This window comes from Sceloporus occidentalis, unplaced genomic scaffold, assembly GCF_023333645.1.
Source record: "Sceloporus occidentalis isolate IW3139 unplaced genomic scaffold, rSceOcc1.0.p SCAF_1, whole genome shotgun sequence".
In the NCBI taxonomy this organism is placed as follows: domain Eukaryota; kingdom Metazoa; phylum Chordata; class Lepidosauria; order Squamata; family Phrynosomatidae; genus Sceloporus; species Sceloporus occidentalis.
The window spans coordinates 23419788-23439698 of record NW_028316981.1 but is presented as its reverse complement, the minus strand read 5'-3'; the positions used below and the strand labels follow the sequence as shown (position 1 = coordinate 23439698).

General features: G+C 43.6%; 1 protein-coding gene across 1 annotated transcript; it reads right to left on the bottom strand.

Annotated features, from left to right (window-relative positions):
- Positions 1-484: 484 nt before the first annotated feature.
- Positions 485-19665, bottom strand: LOC149321197 (1-acyl-sn-glycerol-3-phosphate acyltransferase alpha-like). Its single transcript, XM_089517238.1, has 6 exons — positions 19481-19665; positions 15280-15413; positions 12951-13126; positions 4875-4970; positions 2003-2075; positions 485-810 (listed from the first exon to the last, which is right to left on the bottom strand). The coding sequence occupies exons 1-6, from the start codon at positions 19663-19665 to the stop codon at positions 620-622; spliced, it is 855 nt and encodes a 284-aa protein (XP_089373364.1). The 3' UTR covers positions 485-619.
- Positions 19666-19911: the final 246 nt, after the last annotated feature.

Here is a 19911-nt window from a genome sequence, read left to right as displayed (position 1 = left end):
TAAGACTCTGAGCTGTTAAAGGCAAGTAGATAAATTATGAAGTCACTGCAAGGCCCAATGTAGTGAAATTAAGGTCAGCTTTTTTATTTCATTTGCCAACCCATTTGCCAAATTAGAATTTCATTTGCAAAGTGAATTTTCTTTGCCATATTTTATTTATACTGTATTTGGTAACAGGCAACTGCTAGGTACTCTTTGGTTCTCCAGTTTTATCTAATTGTAAATGAAAGGAACATGGAAGGAGCAGGGGAAGCCACACACGCTTCTCTCAGACTCAGTTTCACGTGACCATTGAGCATCCTCCAACAAATTAGAGGATAGCTCTTTAAAAAGAATCTGTGGTGCAATTGCCAAATCAAGTGACTGGTTGCAAAAAAGAAAAAGAAAAAAAGCATCTCCTTCTCCACCCACTGAGGCTTGGTGGCCATAAAGTGCAACACACCACATACACACACACACACACACACACACACACACAGACTCCATAACTGTATAGTCGAATAACTGAAGGCTTGCAGAGCTTCTGAAGTGGAGGGATCCTTTTGAATATTGTGAGAAATACAGTCTTCTACACTATGCCCAGTAAGGGAAACACATTGTGCAGGAGGAGGACTATCTACTAAGAATCCTGGCCACTGGTGCCTTGGCAGGCATCTTCTTTGGTGCTGCAAGATTGCTTTCCAGGACTTCCTGGTAGCTCATGGAAGGTGGAAAGCATGGTCTCCCGTACACGCTCTGTTAGTTCAGGTACATCAGTTGGACTCAACCCTTCTGTCTTCACTGGCGGAAGAATCTTGATCGTCACTTCCCCTTGGAGGAAAGGGAAAAACAAATAAAGGAAATACTCTGAAGAGTCTAACCAATGAGCTATTGAACTTCATAGTTTAATAGCCAAAACATTTGGAAAAGAATTCATTTGCTTAACATATAGCCCCCTCCCACTGTCATTAGAAAGGGTTTGTCTATTCCACACACATCCTGCTACCAGGGTTACCTAATAGAGTTACTATTGATACTTGGTACTGGAGAGTTTGATCACTAGTTTTGGCAAAGAAATTGATGTTGCACTAACACATTAGTGACACAGAGCGGGGATTAACAAATAACACTTCAGAACAACATTATTTTATATTATTACTTTTAAAAGGATATTTTGAAGTATTGGCCATCCTTTTTTCCTGTTTTTTAGGTTTTTTAAAAGTTGAAAAAAGTAATTAAAATAAAACATAATGAATAAAATACTGACCATTGTGTTATAAATTTTCCAGTTAATGACTAACACTAATGCATTTGGATTTTTAAAAACAACATTCTGCACTCTGTTCCTGCCTCACTCACATGTTCAACTATCTTATCCCTCTGCTTTGGCTCTGCATTCTCCCCATCTTGGCTCTGATATCAAAAAGGAACCAACTCACAGTAGGTAAAAAAAAAAAAAAACCAGGAGGGGCAAGAATATGGACATTCCTTGTAGAAGCAACAACATGGTAAGCAAATGCAGGAAAGTGGTTTAAAATATATATATTCACTTCTGAATATCTAGTCCCAGACTCATACGGTAAGGCTACAGAAGTTCATAGCAGCTTCAAAACATGAGGAAAATTGAAGGAGCTGGGCTTGTTCAGCTTGGTAAAGAAAAGACTGAAGGATAACATGATCACACTCTTTAAATACCTCAAGGGCTGCCACAAAGAGGCAGCTGCAAGCCTGTATTCTCTGCTGCCCAGAGGATAGGACCAGGTCTTATTTTTTGAAGCTGCAGGAGAATAGATTTCAACTGAATATTTGAAGGGATCCCTTGACAGTAAGAGCAGTTTGGCAAAGAACCAATTGCCTGAAGAGGTGGTCATTTCCTCCTTTGGATATCTTAAAAAGGACAGCTGGACAGCTACCCACTGGGGATGCTTTTTCTGGAAATCCTGCAAAGATGGCCCATTGGTCCCTTCCAACTCTATGATTCTATGATTCCCATCCCATTCCTTTCCCACTCCAGTTAAGCTACCTGTTGAGAATTTTTTCAACTTTGTGTTGAAGAACGGCAAGTAGGAAGACATAACCACTGGAATTATTGGCACCTGCATGAAAATAACAATGACAACAAAATTACACTGGACAGCAACCAGGAGTGAATACATAACAATCACTAATATGTGTTAAGGAGAATTGTTATTGCAAGACCAGTGAGTGGGAAGGTTACTTTTTTGGACTATCATTCCCAGTCACCCAATTAGGTGTAGAGTGGGATGTGTAGTCCAAAAAATAACTTTGGCAAGATATGCTACAATCTCTTTCTTGGCTAAAGTACAACTAGGTAGTTATTCATATGAACCACCTAAATGGGAAAAGGCAGGTCAAATGGAACATGTAGCAACTCACCTTTAGAAAGACGCTGTTTCTAAGGTGTGTGAAAGAGATGTTGTTGTTATTGTTGATATGATATGCTGTCAAGTTGGCTAATGTTGACCTTATGGATGAGACACCTCAAAAAGACCCTGTTATTAACATCCCTGTTCAATCTTGAAACCTCAGGTTCATGGTTTCCTTATTGACTCAGTCCACCTATAGTGGATTGAATCAATCCTCTTTTCCTTCTACCTTCCACTTTACTGCACATTTTCCAATGAGTCACATCATCTCATGATATGTCTAAAATACACTAACCTAAGTTTCGTCATTTTGGCTTCTGGTGAAAATTCAGGCTCAATTTTTTCTTGGGGCTATTAATTTGTCATTTGTCCATGATGTTCATGAAACTTTCTTCCAGAACCACATTTCAGATGAGTCTATTTCCTTTCTGTCAGCTTTCCTAAGAGTTCATCTTATACTGTATATCCACAGAAATCAGAAATACAACGCCATGGTTGATCCTGACCTTGGTATTTAATTATATAGTTTTACACTTTGGAATCTTATCTAGTTCCTTCATAACAACCTTCAGTATCCTTGCTCTTAAAAATTTCCTTCTGATTTCTCAAATTTTCTGGAAGTCTCTTGTTCTTCCTTTTTTATTGTCTTCATTTGCTTCGTAATGAGTATTATAACAACACTCTTTGCCCCTATGTACAAGCTGCTGAACAGTTGCATTCAGGATTCTGACCCTATTCCTGTCACCTTTTACTTTTGCTTCTCATACGCCTATAACTCTATGAAGAATTTCACCAGTCATCCATTGAGACTTTTATTTCCTTTTGGCTAAAAATAGAATATTTTTGCCTTCTTCCTTGATCATGGTCAGATCTACACTAGTAAAATAAGTCATCCTCACCTTGTTTCTTGTGTTGTTGGAACACATGACGTTCTTCCATTTTCAAGGCAAAAGCACTTCTTTTAGATGTTAATGTGATTAAAACCACTCCTCTATACTCTACAGTTTTAGGGGGAAATTTTATACTTGTGTGATGCATGAATCAGGATTGGGGTGGAATGGAGAGGTGAGGTGGAGGGCATGATGGGTGGGAAGTTACCTAGCACTGAAAATGGTGTAGTGTTAACAATTTTTTAAAAAACTTCAGTGTATGTATTCAAAACTCAGATATTCAAAAGGATCCCTTCATTTCAAAAGCCCTGCAAACATTCAGTTATTCAAATATGCAGTTATGGAGGGTGTGTGTGTATGTGTGTGACATTTTATGGCCACAAAGGCTCAATGGGTGGAGGAGACGCTCACCTCATTTGGTGACAATGACTGCTAACAAGCGTCTCCTTTCTCAAACCACTGAGCTGCACTTGGCCCCATGTCTTTGATGTTTGGGAACAGTAGTAGAACTCCAATTGGGATGTCACCCAGTGTGGTCTGCACCTCCTTTGTGACAACCCTGGATCCGACCCATGTATCTTTTTTCCAGTTCACAGTTCTTTTGATCCATGGTTGATTAGGTTAATAGTGCAATTTTTCCAGCAAAAAAAGGGGGGGGGCTTTCTGGAAAGAAAATCCTTTAAAAGACAAGTTGTCGGCGCTAAACAACAACAAACCCCATTTTGTGCACAGAGTTCCAGCATATGCATGCAAGATTTCCTTCTCCACTACCCCAGCTTTGATGTGTTATACTTCTAAATAAACATTTGGGTTCTCACAAGCCTTCTGTGTATGGAAGATACCCTTTTTAGGATTTCATCTCTCCCAATCCCCTAAAAACTGATTCAGTCTTTGAATTCAGCCCTACTCTTAAAAATGGGCTTGGCTGGAGTAAAAACACCCTTCAGAGATTTATTTTGTTTTGTGGTATTTGGGGAGAGATGAACTTTTAAAGAGGGTATCTTTTGAGAGGCTAAGGAATGCTTTTCAATACAAGTTGATGAGAAATATCTAAGGAGAGAGGAGAAAAAATTGCTAGTGATGTTTCAGCTGGTGATTGAGCTACCCAGGTCCAATGGGTGTGTGTTTCAGATGGCATAATTGTTCTCATGGGCATTCTGCTAAGGAAACTGGAACGCAGCCACTGGACTGCTGTGCAGGGGCAGCAGCAACACTCCCACCCCCCAGTTACACAGATCATAGTGCAAAGTCCTTAGAATGTTATCTCTAAACATCACTGACTATTCCTCACATTATCATGTTTTGTGAGGTCCAACCTTTGAAAAGTTACTTTGGGGACTATATGTCCTTGAAGCACCTACTTGTCCAGTGGGTTCTTGGAGCTGTAATCTGAAAGGTAACTTTTTTAATTGGTCTGTGGGATGAATGGTACCATAGAAGATGGGTAAGGCAGAGAAATGTTTGGCTCAACATCTCTAAACTATGCCTGCCTCTTGGGTATGGATAGTACTGTTTTGGTTATACAAGGACAGGTGCTTGGAGAATGTGATGGCTATCTATGTACCTACTTACACAAACAAATGAAAGGTATGGAAATTTGAAAATCGAATGTTCTTACCTGGGTTTTCACAGCGAGATGGAAGGCCCCACTTTTGAAGGGCAGTATGGTGGAACTGTAACTTCTAGTCCCTTCAGGGAATATCCAGATTCGCAGCTGGATGGGAGAGGAAAGAGACAAAATGGAACAATGTTTGCACATTGCATCTGAAGAAGTAGACCTAAGTCTAGGAAAGTTCATGCTGCCAATTTTTTTTCTTTCAGTTAGTCTCAAAGGTGCTACCAGATCTCTCCACATACTGATTCTACAGAATAACACGGCTATATCTTTGAATGTTTGCATATTACTTTCTTATTTCTTCAGCTGGAAGCAGAATACAAAAAAAGTTTTGTCCTCTAGCTGCTCCCTGACACGATTTCTCCCAGTTTGTTTTCACCAGTTCTGAGAAAACCAGTGCTTCCCCCACTCTGTAGTTGTATACCTGCATTTATGAATGTTTACAGAGTTAAAGGACAATAAGGGACTACTCCAGACAAGGCCTATGTGCTAGGAGGTTGCAGTATTTATTGCTGTCCTTCAGGACAGCAGCGGGGGGGGGGGGCGGGGGGGGCGGTTAAAAATAAAACATTCAAATGCTGTTTCTGTTGACCTATTTTGTTCAGGAACACAGCCAGATCTTCTGAACCATCTGAACAACATCCACCCTAACATCCAATTCACTAAGGAAAAAGGAAAGGAAGGAACACTGCCATTCTTGGATGGCCTAGTCATCCGCAAACCGAACCAACTTTTGGGTCACACAGTATACAGAAAATCTACACATACAAACCAATACCTGCACAAGAACTCCAACCATCACCCAGAACAAAAAAGAAGCACAATCAAAAAACTGGTAGATCGGGCAAAACACATCTGCGAACCCCATTTATTGGAAGATGAATTGAAACACCTGGACCGGGCTCTACAGGCAAATGGTTATTCCAGCTCAGACATCAGAAGAGCTGCTAGACCCAGAAAAACCCAGAGGAGTGAAGACAACCACCCAAAAGGAAGGCATTTCTACCATACATCAAAGGAGTCACAGACAGAATAGGCAAAGTGGTGATGAAGCACAACTTCCAAATGGATTACAAACCGACCAAGAAAATCCAGCAAATGCTGTGCTCAGCGAAGGACAGGAGAGACCCTCTCACAGCCGCAAGAATTTACCGTATACCATGCAGCTGCGGACAAGTCTACATGGGGACCAACAAATGCAGTGTCCACACATGAATCAAGGAACATGAGAAACTGCAGACTGGGTCAGCCAGAAAAATCAGCAGTAGCAGAACACATTATAAACCATCCTGGGCACAAAATGTTGTTTGAAAACACTGAAATTCTGGACCATGCCAACAACTATCAGGTCAGAATGGGAAGCCATTGGAATCCACAAACACTTGGACTTCAACAGGAAAGAGGAAACCCTTAAAGTAAATAAAGGTGCGGTACAGACTGCCATAAAGCGGTGTACTCGCGCCAATACTAGGGTTAGGGAGTGTGCACGAACTGCACGCTCCCTAACCCTAATATGTTTGGACGGTGCCACCATTATGCAGCACCATCCACATGGGGCACGTGACGACAACACACCCGTGCTGCATCCAAATGGAGCGGCATGTGTGTGATGTCTCCGCGCTGCCCCAGACCGCTTACGGTGACCTGGCTGCGGTGCAGGAAGGAGCTCCTTTTCATTGTGTGCATCGTTCCCGTGGCAACCAAATGGCCGTGGGAACAATGCCGAGGAGAAAGGGGCAAGGCAGCCCCTTTCTCCCATGGCTGTGGCTCCTGGGGTGTCCAGGGGCATGAAGCGCCAAGGACACCCCTTTTCCGGACCACAGAGAAGCAGCGGATTGGGGCTGTGGGGTTGCATGTGAGGCTGCCCCAGCCCCAACCTGGAGCGAAAAGGGGTGGGTTCAGGCCACCCCTTTGAGGTGGTCTGTACCACACCAAAGTTTGGCTAACAGTCCTAAAGAACACCAAAACCAGGTCTTAACAAATGCAGATGAGAAACCACTCAGGGTAGGGGGGGGGGGCTTTCCCAGCAGACAATGATCACCAATTAGCAGACACTAATCCTCTTTTGCATATCCTCCTACCCAGAGGTCAGCCATCAACAACAGAACAATACCCAGAACCCCCCCCCCCCCCCAAAAAAAATGACTCACAAGAGTTGGAAGAGACCACAAGGACCATCCAGTCCAACCCCCTGCTATGCAGGAATGCACAAAGCACTCCTGACAGATGGCCATCCAGCCTCTTTTTTAAAAGCAACCTCCAAGGCGACATCTCCTGTATGTTCTTCAATCAGGACAGTCTTCTCTGCAATATCCAAGAAATCCTCATGCTCCCTAACATGCTGCAGAGTGGATAAATGGGCCTTCTCTTCCAACAGAAAAAATACAAAACAGAAAAAAATGGAATAGCTATAAAATGTCTTTTAATTTTGAACAGCAGGAACCTTCTTGTTGAAAGCACCCTCTGTCTCTGTGAGGCAAGCCATATTTCCTTGGCATTGGCCGCTAACCAGATATCTATGTTCAGCTGGAAAGAAGTGCAATCAAATTCCAATAAGGCTGAAACACCTTCCCTAGAACAGGCAGTGCCCCACTTCACTGTGAGATTATTCCTCTTATTTTGTTAGGTTAATCAGACAGCAAATGTATGCCTTCCTATCAGATGCTGAAGGCAAGCCATCTGCTAACTCAACAACCTTTACCTTTGAGGTTATTTGCTCAACTTGTTAGACAGGTTGGTTTGCTCTCTTTCTTTCGATAAATGTAAGGGTGTAACCTCAGCCCCTTCCAAAAATATATAAAAGTTGTGATGGTTCTGTTGGCCACAAACATCCTCAGATTGGTGCAAGATCTGAAAGGTTCCCAACTAGGGTTGCTAGGTCAGGATTACCTCCGACCTGAAGATTTCTGGGCCAAAAACTAGGGATGGTTCCTTGGTGATGTCATTAAGCATTACGCAGCAACCATTGTTTCTCACAGCTTATCATTAAAATACAACCATACACATTCACAACTAGTGTAGCCAGGTTTTCAAAACTGCAATCAGGAACAGTTGGAATTCATGCAGGTTGACCATCAGGAAGCAGTTATTCACAAGTGACATACCTAAATACCAAATGAATGTATTCTTTTAAGTTACCTTAGCCATGTGTTTCTCTGTAGAATTAACATATTATCTAACTTCATAAATGACATGATGCACACATTTCTGTCTTCCTGGGCCCATACCCCGAAACACAGAAATTTTGCAATCCCATTCAGTCTGCATAAAATGGAATCTTCCAACACTCATTATAAAAGACACCTGTCATGCCTTATTAGGGACAAGCTTTCCAACCCTCAATTAAGGGATATCTTTTATAATAAAGATCACTGGCACAATTAAGCAGGGCATATTTTCCTGTTTGGAAGTTCTGGCTAAAGTTATTGTTCCCAGTCCCAGATCAAGATGATTATTCTATCTCGCTTGCATTGGGAGTCTAGATAAGGAACATTTATTTAATAATAAATAGAAGAGAAATGACATACAAATTATGCTAAATCAAGACTGACATTTAGAAAGTGCAATCAAGGAACATTTGCAAATTGCAGAGAGCCAAATTGCTCAGATGGAGCAAAGAGATTAAAAAACAACATCAGAGCACAGTAGGAAAGATAGATAGACAGACAAACATAGGAGTTTATCAGACGCGAGTTTTTGGCGATTTTTCCTGCCTATCGCGCAATGTTAGTGTCACCAACGTTGCGCAATAACGTGAAAGTGCAATGTTCTTCCAGACGCCATTCATTTCTATGGGAACCCGTTGCGCAACGCTCTGGTAGTTTAAGCATCATTCCTCCCCTTTTTGGGCATTGCAGGCAAAAGTGGAAGCCAGGCCATGGTCTCCCGTTATCTTGCGAAATGTGTTGCAAAATGGTTTGGTGTAGTAGGCAGCAGCGCAACGCAACGCTAAAGTTACTGATTGCAAAGTTCCCATGATGCTGGGCTGCTTTTTGACCCCATTCCCTTCCAGTGGCCTTCCTTTTTCAGGACAACCCCTTGGAGGGGGGGTTGCCTTGTCTTGCATGTAAGGAAACCCTTGGGGTCATCCATCCCTGCCCCATTCCTCTGTCCTGCATGGACACCTGGGGGGCTGCACATGCAAGGGGCCCCTAGGGGTCATCCATCCCTGCCCCATTCCTCGGTCCTGCATGGACACCTAGGAGGCTGCAAATGAAAGGGGCCCCTAAGGGTCATCCATCCCAGCCCCATTCCTCAGTCCTGCATGGACACATAGGAGGCTGTAAATGAAAGGGGCCACTAGGGGTCATCCATCCCAGCCCCATTCCTTGGTCCTGCATGGACACCTAGGAGGCGGCAAATGAAAGGCTCCCCTAGGGGTCATCCATCCCAGCCCCATTCCTCCATCCTGCATGGACACCAAGTAGGCTGTAAATGAAAGGTGCCCCTAGGGGTCATCCATCCCAGCCCCATTCCTCCATCCTGCAAGGACACCTAGGAGGCGGCAAATGAAAGGGGCCCCTAGGGGTCATCTATCCCAGCCCCATTCCTCCGTCCTGCATAGACACCTGGGGGGTTGCAAATGAAAGGCTCCCCTAGAGGTCATCCATCCCAGCCCCATTCTTCTGTCCTGCATGAACACCTAGGAGGCGGCAAATGAAAGGTGCCCCTAGGGGTCATCCATCCCAGCCCCATTCCTCGGTCCTGCATGGACACCTAGGAGGCTGTAAATGAAAGGGGCCCCTAGGGGTCATCCATTCCAGCCCCATTCCACTACCCTGCATGAACACCTAGGAGGCTGCAAATGTCAGGGACCCCAAAGGGTCATCCATTCCAGCCCCATTCCTCTGCCCTGCATGAACACTTGGGAGGCTGCAAATGTAAGGGGCCCCTAAGGGTCATCCATTCCAGCCCCATTCCTCTGCCCTGCATTAACACCTAGGAGGCTGCAAATGTAAGGGGCCCCTAAGGGTCAGCCATTCCAGCCCCATTCCACTACCCTGCATGAACACCTAGGAGGCTGCAAATGTCAGGGACCCCAAAGGGTCATCCAAAGAGCGGCAGCGCTGAGAGAAAAAGGGAACCTCCAAGCTGCAAGGTTATTTATTTGAAAAAATAACTAAAAATCAAGACAGGGGTGTATATATTTAATAATAAAAATAATGAAAAAATAACTAAAAATCAAGACAGAGGTGTATATATTTAATAATAAAAATAATGCATCCTGTATCCCCCACTCATTGCCACCCCAGAATGCCTCTTGCACATATAATAATAATAATAATAATAATAATAATAAATTCATCACCGTAAATGCCAGAAAAGGATGCGATTGTCATGCATTCTTTTATGACTTTTAAAAGCAATTCAGAGCTGTTCATTAATTCCTTGCAAAAGCATGTATCGTTTTGCCAATTGCCTAATTGACAAAAGCAACAAATGTAACATTCGATTGTAACATTCGCATTTGAGCATGGATTCTCCAATGAAAAAAGTGCCCTTTTATTGTTCCCTTTCACTTTTATTTGCTGACTTCCAGCAAAGGGATACTGTTGCAAAGGGCAAATACACACACACACACACACACACACATTCCTCAGGAAAAAACAAAACAAAACATGCGCTCATTTTGCCAAAAATAGTTTATTTAGAAAGGGAGGAAAGTGCCTGATGGGAGCTCTGTTCATGCCCTGCCTTTGACCTGACCTGAACTGCCCCCTTTCCTCCTGCTTACACTTTGCCATTGCCTTCCACTGAGGCTGAGACAGAGTGACCTGTCAGTTCCAACTGACCCATGGAATCAGTTGGGAATAAAATGGAAATGCAGCGCAGGCATTCTGATTGTAGCACCCGCATATAACACAAACAATAATAATAATAACAATAACAATAATAATGGTGCTTACGTTCCAGGAGTAAGAAGAAAGCAAGCACTCCAAAAATCATGTGCATAAATTGTCAAAAGAGGCTGCTCCTGCTGCATCCATTTCCCTACATCCCCAGCTTCTCTCCACAGCCCTATTTCCCTGGGCAATCCTTCTCCTCCTCTTCCTTTCTTCCGACCCTCACCTCCCTCTGAGCTGCCCAGGGTCCTTCATCCTCCTCCTCCTGCTCCATTATAGGATGCCCTCCGTGGCTCCCTTCTTCCCACGGCTCCTTCCTCCTCCTCCTCCTCCTCCTCCTCCATCACTTTTTCCACTCCCCCCCCCCCCCCACCAAAAGCCACCCTGGTTTCCCCTTTTGCCTTCTGTCACCCTTTGCATCCAGATTCCCCTTTTTCCTTCGGCTCTTTCCTTCTCCCCCTCCCCTCCGCTAAATAGGACCCTAAAGATGGGGGGGGACCCCCTCGCTCCCCCGGAAGCACAAAGGTCATGATGCCACCAAAGCCTCCAAAGGGCATGAGCAAGGATTTTGATGCGAAATGCTCGACAGAAATGGAAGGCGCTGGTGTAGTAGACAGTTCCGCTAAGCATGGTTTCGCATCACGCAAATCACAACTTTCGCGCAATTGTAGCTCTAACATAACGTTACGGGGGAATGACGGAAAAGCAAGCAATGTGGTAAGACATCGCGCAAAACAGTCATTTCGCAACGTTCTTTACACTTCCTTACCGCAATTGCAGGGTCCAAAACTTGAGTCTGATAAACTCCATAGACACATGGCTGGGAGAAAGCTCTCCTGGCTAGAGGTTTTCACATCGCCCTTATCTGTCACCTGAAGTTGGCCACACAAAAACTGGAGAATTTTAGCCCTGGCCTCTTAAGCTGCCCTGAAGATTCAGGGCAAGTTTCTGAAATCTGGCAACCTATGGCTTCATTCACACTACATAATAAACAGATTTTTGCATTGGATTGTTTCGAATCGATGGAGTGATTTGACACCAAATAGATGTTCAGACTGTGGTTTTTATCACTGAACCTGCTCGTTTCAGTTTAACCCACTTCATGTTTACATTAATAATAATAATAATTTGTTTTATTTATATACCGCTATTCCAAAGATCATAGCGGTGAACAGCAAGTAAGCTAATTAGCAAGTAAGCTAATTAACAACTGGACTGATACAAAATGGATTCTCTATGTGCCACTTTACAGGGATGATCACATCACAAGGGACCGAATCCAATTGACAATGTGTTCGCACTTGCATGGAACCAAATCATTTTTTAAAATGCGGCAAATGCCTCAGATTCAAAAGAACCAGTTTAATTGGGTTTAGCGCTGGTCCCCTTGCAAATTGCATCAGAGAAATTCGGCGCTAGTGTGCACAAGGGCACTTTAGAGCAGTTTAAACCAGTTTATTATGTACTGTGAATGAGGCCTATATTACAGCTGGATGTGAACACATGCATACAGCCAGTACCCAATGTCAGAGCTGAGTTTTAGGCAATTGGAAGAAATAAATCAATGCCAAGAAACAAACCAGTTAGGGAGACCTTGTTGGTTAGGCAAGGCCCTGTCTGGTGAGCAGGGTTTGATTATTTGCAGTTTTGGTTAATATATTCTCTCTAGGAATCTCTTAAGTCTTCCAGCACAATTCTGCCAGAAGTTGACCATAGAGTTGTGGTGGAGAACCTAGAAGTTCTTAGAGAAAACACTTCTCTAAGTCATTTGTAAGTCCTCCAACATGATTCTATGATCAACTTCTGGCAGATGTTGACCACAGAGTTGCACTGGAGGACTTGGAGATTCCTAGAGAGTTGTTCCCTTGGGTAAAAAGAATAGTGGTTTTTTATTTTGTGGTTTTTCCACATTCACAGGGGTCCTCCACCTCTAACCCCAGTGAATGTGGAGGGACCACTGTACATCACAAAGCTACAAATCTCATAATTCCATAGGATGGAGGCATGGCAGTTAAAGTGGAATCACAGTAGAATCTGGTGTCTCACAGTACCTAATTACAACACTTCTATACTATTCAGTGACACAGTTATAGTGATACCATTATAGTACTATTTAATCCACTTTCAATCTGCTATATTATCAGATCAAGGTTAAACCTAAATGCAGCAAGACAGAAAGCCCAATTGATATTGGTGTTTTCATGATAGGTACATGCTGTTTCATCTGCTTACTCACATTGTCCCGAACGATGCTGTCCGCGGCTGCTGACATGACCTTGATGGTTGCATCTTTCTTTTTGCGGTCAATGAAAATAAAGCCACTTAGCCAGGAGACAATGCCAACAGTGAAATAGTATAAGATCTCCTTCTTGACAAGTAAGGTGCACCGGTCTGGCAAGATCTGAAACATCCCTGGAACAGATAGAAGGGAGATGGTCAAAACCAAGCTTAATTGCACCCTTCTCTCACCCTTCCCTACAGGCCCTTGAGAAACATGCAATTACTGATGGTAGTTAGATTTGGGTGGGAGACCTGGATTCAAATCCTTGCTTAGCTGCATGAAGCTACCGGGGTAATTCTGGACCAGTCACACACATAAACTCAGCTAGAATTATGGTAAAGATACAATGTCTTGAGATTCATAGAAGAATAGGGTGAGAAAGATAGACAAATAGACACACATATCTTTTTGGAATAAAACTCCTAGAATCAGGTCAGACCATACTGGTTATGGAGCTCAAGACAGTAACTATTCTGAGCTCTACATATTTATGTAAGTCTCATTTTTCTCACAACTAGTTGTCTTCATATGCATTGTGTTGTGTGGTTCAGTTTTGCAAGTAACCTCCCAAGATGTAAAGATTTTAAAGAACCGTTGCAGGACCAGCCGTAGACATTCATGACCTTGTAGCCCCATGGCTCTTTTAAACCACAGCTACTTAGCAACACCACCACCACTCATCATTGGTCTTGGTCTTTCCTTTCACTTTTTGGTTCCAATTTTTGCAAAGGATTTCTTAGCAGAAACAGAGTGCCTTTCCACAGCTCCTCTTCACTCAGCCAGCTAGGTTCCCTATATCATTATGGAAGAGGAACGCAGAGCAAGGCAGATAGATGAGTCGTGCTCCTCAGTACCTACACCTCTATAAAAGTAAAATCCAGCACTACATTTGGCCTTTCATATGCATGGGATTTTTTTATCCACAGATTCAAGCATCCAAGGATTGAAAATATTCCAAAAAAAATAAATTTCATAAAGCAAATCTTGATTTTGCCATTTTATCTAAGAGATACCATTTTACTATCCCATTGTATTGAATGGGACTTGAACATGCATAGATTTTGGTATCCATGGGAGGTACTGGAACCAAGCCCTAGCATATGCCAAGAGCCCACTGTACTTGGTTATTACCAGTGGCATCCTGGGGGGGGGGGGGGGTGGAATGCACTGAGTGACACCCAGCTGGGCCCTACTCCAACCTTCTCCACCACAATGGCTCTCTCAGACAAGGAAGCCAAGACACTGGAGAAGAAGGGGCAAGGGAATGCCCATGTGCCTCTCCTGCCTTCTCCATTACCATAGCTCTTGCATGCCCTTTCTGAGTCCTCCCACTGTTTGACTTGCGTAGCTGCCCACCCAGCCCCCAGCTAGATTTTTCAATTATAAATTATTTTGTAAATAATTCAAATAAGGACATAGGCAGATAGGCCCCAGATAACTGTAGCTAAAACCTGTGCCTGCTTTTTTGGGCGTACATGCAAATGATTATAGACTGGATGCATATGGAGGTTACAAATGCCCTGCCAAAGTTTATTGCTATTGTTTTTAATGGGTTTTTCGGGCTATGTGGCCATGTTCTAGAAGAGTTTCTTCCTGACATTTCGCCAGCATCTGGCTGTCATCTTCAGAGATGCTATTGCTATTGTTCATGAACTGCATATTGTTTACTGTTTGGTACTTGTGCATTTAAATTGTGATATTTGGTAGTGCCTTTGGACACAACAAAATAAATTATTGATCTAAAAACTGTAACCCCTTAAAAAAACATAACTGTACTCTTTTGCTACTATTAAACATTATGCCAGGGGAAAGGGAAGGGGAAAGAGGGGAAACAAAAGATAAATTTAAAGGAGAATCATGAATCCTTGTTTTTATGTATTCTTTTTTTCTTCAATGTATACTGTATATATAATAATAAAGATTAATTTCAATATAAAAAACCCATTATGCCAGTAGTACATGTTTGACCTTAGCCACCCACCAGTGGTAATCTCAAGTTGTTCTTTTTGTAAGCTGATTTGTTCACAGCAATTTTGATTTCATTAACGTATCCCATGCTCAAATGAAAGTGTAGTTAGAGCTTTTCAAAAATTCATTTTTGGACTAAAGTTCTCAAAATCCCTCAGCCACACCAGATTGACCACTGCCATGCTCGGGACTCTGGGAAATATAATTGAAACAACAACTTTTTCAAGCTTTTGGCTTGGTCCTAGCACAACCCCCTTCTGGACCCTTCCAGTTTATCAATGAAAAAGATCAAAGCTTGATCATTTAGCCAACATACCAAGGAAGTCCACATTGCTCTGATGATTGGCAACGATGACATAGGGCCCTTTCAGGTTTAAGTATGTAGCATCCTGCACATTGATCTTAATGCCAATGATGTATTTCAAAGGCAGCATGGCGAAGCGAACAATTCTGAAAAAGGGAGTGAGGACAATGTGAAGTTTTCTTTTTAAAAAAGGGAGTCCATAGGTGCATTTTTATCAAGATCAAGAAGCTGCAGATCAGAAGGAAAGATTTCTATGGGAATCTCTACATAGGGCTACTTTTTAAAACATGTTGAGGAACTTCAGCTGACCCAGTATACTGTGGTAGAGGTTCAGGTCTCAGGACATAGGGCCTGCTAGATCAAGGTTCATGGAATGGCTACATTTCTTTGGGTTTCCAGCCAAGGAAATAAATCTATTGGCATATGACACTGAATGTGTCTTGATTTGATATTTTTTCCCATAAAATGTGCCTAGGTGTCTGGGTACCCATCTCTGCCCAACTGATGCTAGAGTGCACTGGTTTAGAGCAAATAAGTTTCTATGTCAGCTGAATTTCCCATGGAGGGGATTTAGAAGGATGCTGGTGGGCGCATGCACTTTGACATCTCCTGTCAGTTACAGCAAGGCAGTGACCCAGTGTTGCAATGTAAAACCTCCCCTTTGGCAGGTTGGATGTCTCCCTGGCCCAAGATTACCCAGTAATTATAGTTTTTTGTATGTTTTTCAGGCTATTAGGCCGTGTTCTAGAAGAGTTTATTCCTGATGTTTTGCAAGTAGCTGTGGCTGGCATCTTCAGAGAATGCTAGCATGGAAGAGAGTGGAGTATATATACTGTTGGTTGAGAGGAAATGATTTGCATGTTAATATGTGTATTATTCTGTTGTTGAATGGCAAGGCCTCAGCGTGTCTATTTACTTGATGATCCATTGTCTGCTGGGAACCCCTGCCCCCCCTCACCCTGGATGGCTTCCATTTGCACTTGCTGGGTCTTGGTTTTGGTGTTTTTCAGAACTGGTAGCTAAACTTGGGCGGGTTACAGACCACCTCTTTGGGGCGGGCTGCACCTGTCCCTTTCCCCGCTGTATCGGGGCCTCAGTGTTCAGAGCGGCAGCCGCTGAGGCCCCGATCCGCCGCTTTTCGGGCTGCGGGGAAGCAGCAAAAGGCCCCTTCCCCGCAGCCTGAAAAGGGGTGTCCCTGGGGCTTCAAGCCCCAAGGACACCCCGCGGCGGCGGGGAGGAGGAGAAAGGGGCTGCTTGGCCCCTTTCTCCTTTGGTCTGCTGGGCGCAGCCGTGTGAAGGCTGCGCCCAGCAGACCAAACCAGGAAGGAGCTCCGAAACGGAGCTCCTTCCTGCTCCGCGGAAAGGGCGCATTATGCGCCCTGGCGCGGAGCAAGGACATCACGTCCACGCCGCCCCGTATAGAGGCGGCACCGTCATGACGTCCTCATGGCAGCGGCCGTGCGGAACGGCTGCTGCCATTTTGTGTGCGCAGAGCGCGCACTAGGGTTAGGGGATTCAGAAACACCGCCCCTTTCTAACCCTAGTACGCGCTCTGCGCGTACTTTCGTGCCCGTCTGTAACGGGCCTTTGTTTACTTTAAGGGTTTTGGTTTTCCTGTTGAAGTTGTCCAGGTGTTTATGGATTTCAATGGCTTCCCTGTGCATTCTGACCTGATAGTTGTTGGCATGGTCCAGAATTTAAGTGTTTTTAAACAGCATTTTATGCTTGGGATGGTTTATAACATGTTCTGCTCCTGCTGATTTTTTTGGCTTACCCAGTCTGCAGCGTCTCTCATGTTCCTTGATTTGTGTTTGAACACTATGTTTTCTGGTCCCTGTGACGACTTCTCTGCAGCTGCACAGTAGGTGGTAAACTCCTATGGCCGTGAATGGGTCTCTCCCACCCTTCACTGAGTGCAGCATTTGTTGGATTTTCTTGTTTGATTCTCTTCCATGCCAGTGTTCTCTGAAGATGCCAACCACAGCTGCTGGCAAAATGTCAGAAATAAACTCCTCTAGAACATGGCCTCATAGCCCGAAAAACCCACCAAAAACTATGGATGCCGGTCATGAAAGCCTTCGGCTTCACATTATCTGGTTACTTTCATAATTCTTCCCAAATCCTGGAGGCATCCCATGGTCTGAACAGAAGGGCTCATCCTGAAATGGCAGGTTAAGTCCTTCTCCTGCTGACACCATAAACCATTGTGACCATCTAGGAGTATAACCTGTTGTTGTATGCCTTCAAGTTGTTTCCAACTTATGGCAGCCCTAAGGAGATGTTATCACAGGGTTCTCTTGGCAAGATTTGTTCAGTTTGTCTTTGCCTTCCTCTGAGGCTAAGAAAGTGTGATTTGCCCAAGGTAACCTAGTGAGTTTCCATGGCTGAGCTGAAATTCAAAATGTGGTCTTTGTGGTCATAGTCCAATGCTCAAACCTCAACACCATGTCGGCTCTCATTCATCAGCCCTACCATTAGGTAAAATGAAGCAAACACCTCAAGTGGCTGATGCCAAAGGGAGGAAGCAAAAGAAAGACATCAGAAGCCAAAGCTATGTCTGTCAAATGTTCTGTCATGTACCCCTTTACTAGTTTACTACTCTCAGGGGAAGGGAAGGCCATATTTTCCTATGTCTCCAGGTGTTAGAATCCTGAAGTATTCTACCAGATGTATTAATGCTGTGGATGCTGGGGGATGGGTTGCGCTTAGCATAGCTTGTAGAGATGGTGATATGTAGTGCTAGGCTGGACCAGGTGTGAGTTATCTAGTGTCCTTGAGAAGCTGGCTTGCAGAGACTTGGAATGTAGTTTCGTTTCTGTGGGAAGAGCAGCTCAGGGAAAAGGGATGGAGGATGGGAACTAGTGATAGGAAGGAGGGGTCCTGCTGCGCGGGCTTTTGCTGGGGGTGTAGTACTTTGGCTTAGGGGGAATTTATGCACTGCTTTGGTTGGGAGGGGTCAGTCTCAGTTTAGAAGCTGAGTGATGAGGAATGGCTGATTCTGGAACCTTCAATAAAGTTCTGTTGTTTCATTAAACAAGCTGACTGGTTGATTGTCCAGGATTCTGGTCCCACACTCTGACACCAGGATAGCTCCTGTTGTTAACCACCATTGAGTTGACTTTGACTCATGGCAACCCCATGCAAGAAGACACCTCCAAACCCACCCACCCACCCTTCCCACACCAGCCATCTTATACTGCTCTGTTAGGTCCAATAGGCTCTTGGCCATGGCATCTTTGACTGAGTCTATCTCTCTCATATGTGATCTTCCTTTCTTTCTACTGCCCTCCACCTTTCCTGGTATTATTGTCTTTTCTAGTGAGTCATGCCTTCTCATGATGTTTCCCAACTAAGACAGTCTCACTTTAGTCACCCTGACTTGCAGGGAGAGTTCAGGCTTGATCAGCTCTGGGACCCATTTGTTTGTCTCTTTGGTTGTCAGTGGTATCCTCAGCACTTTTCTCCAGCATCACTTCTTAAATGACTTGATTCTCCATCTGTCAGCCTTCTTCAGTGCCTAGCTCTCACATTCTTACATAGTGATGGGAAATACAATGGCTTGGATGATCCTAACTTTAGTTTTCAGTTTTATGTCTTTGCACTTTAGAAACTTGTCTAGTTTTTTTTCATAGCTGCCTTCCCCATTCTTAGTCTTCTTCTGATTTCTTGACTGCAGTCTGTTCTGATCAGTATGTAGAGATCTTTTGAGACTCACTGAAAGAAAGAAGTTGGCAGTATGAGCTTTTGTAGACTTAAGTCTACTTCCTCAAATGCATTTCCCCAAATTCTGTAGACTTCAGTCTACGAAAACTCCTGCTGCCAACTTCTTTCTTTCAAGTGAGTCTCAAAGGTGCTACAAGATCTCTCTACATACAGATTCTGCAGACTAACACGGCTATGTCTTTGAATTGTGTTCTGATCAATGATTGATTCAAGGTACTGGAACTCTTTAACTATTTTGATTTCTTCTTCACCTAGACTGAATTTAGGTAAATTTTCTGTGGTCATTATTTATGTTTTCTTAATGTTTTAAGCCTGCCTTAGCACTTTCCTCTTTGACTTTCTTTAGTAATTGTTCAACTGTAAATCTATTTGACTTTTGAACATGCATTGTGGGCATAATCTCTTACTTTGCCTCAGGCAGCAAAAATTGTTTTTTCTATAGTATCTAGCACCATCATTAAAAACAGTTTAGTGCTAATACTTTACTTACCTCATGTTTGCCACGTTTCGTCCCCGGAGCGCTAGAACAGGAACCAGGACAATAGACCAGAGAAACATCCAACCATTTATATAATGAATCCTGAAGTAATATCTGAAGATGTTGCTGTAACGATAGAGGAGGAAGGCAGCAAAGAAGAAAAGGATAAAGTTAATTAGGACTAGAGATTGAGCCATGATCCTTCCTGAAGACGGGTTGCTAGTTCACACACAGCCTGCTTCTGCTTGGCTCTAAAGCTTCCTTCTGCTTTGCTTGAACATGAAGACTGCAGTAATGTGGGTGTGAAATGTACAGCATAGACTGGGAAAAAATACATGGCCAGGCAAGTATATCCTGACATGGGAGAATGCTAATTGGTTTTAATTGCCAGCCTGCTGGGGATGGGTGTGGAAGACATTGGGAAGAGTGTGGATACGAAGCAG

Bases quoted from the DNA above. Each gene is read 5' to 3' on its own strand.
- LOC149321197 (XM_089517238.1), bottom strand. From the start codon at position 19,665: ATGGCTCAATCTCTAGTCCTAATTAACTTTATCCTTTTCTTCTTTGCT. The intron at 15,414-19,480 runs GTAAGTAAAGTA...TCCCTTTTTCAG, and splicing joins CGAAACGTGGCAAACATGAG to AATTGTTCGCTTCGCCATGC. The intron at 811-2,002 runs GTAGCTTAACTG...CTTTCCTCCAAG, and splicing joins GTTGAAAAAATTCTCAACAG to GGGAAGTGACGATCAAGATT.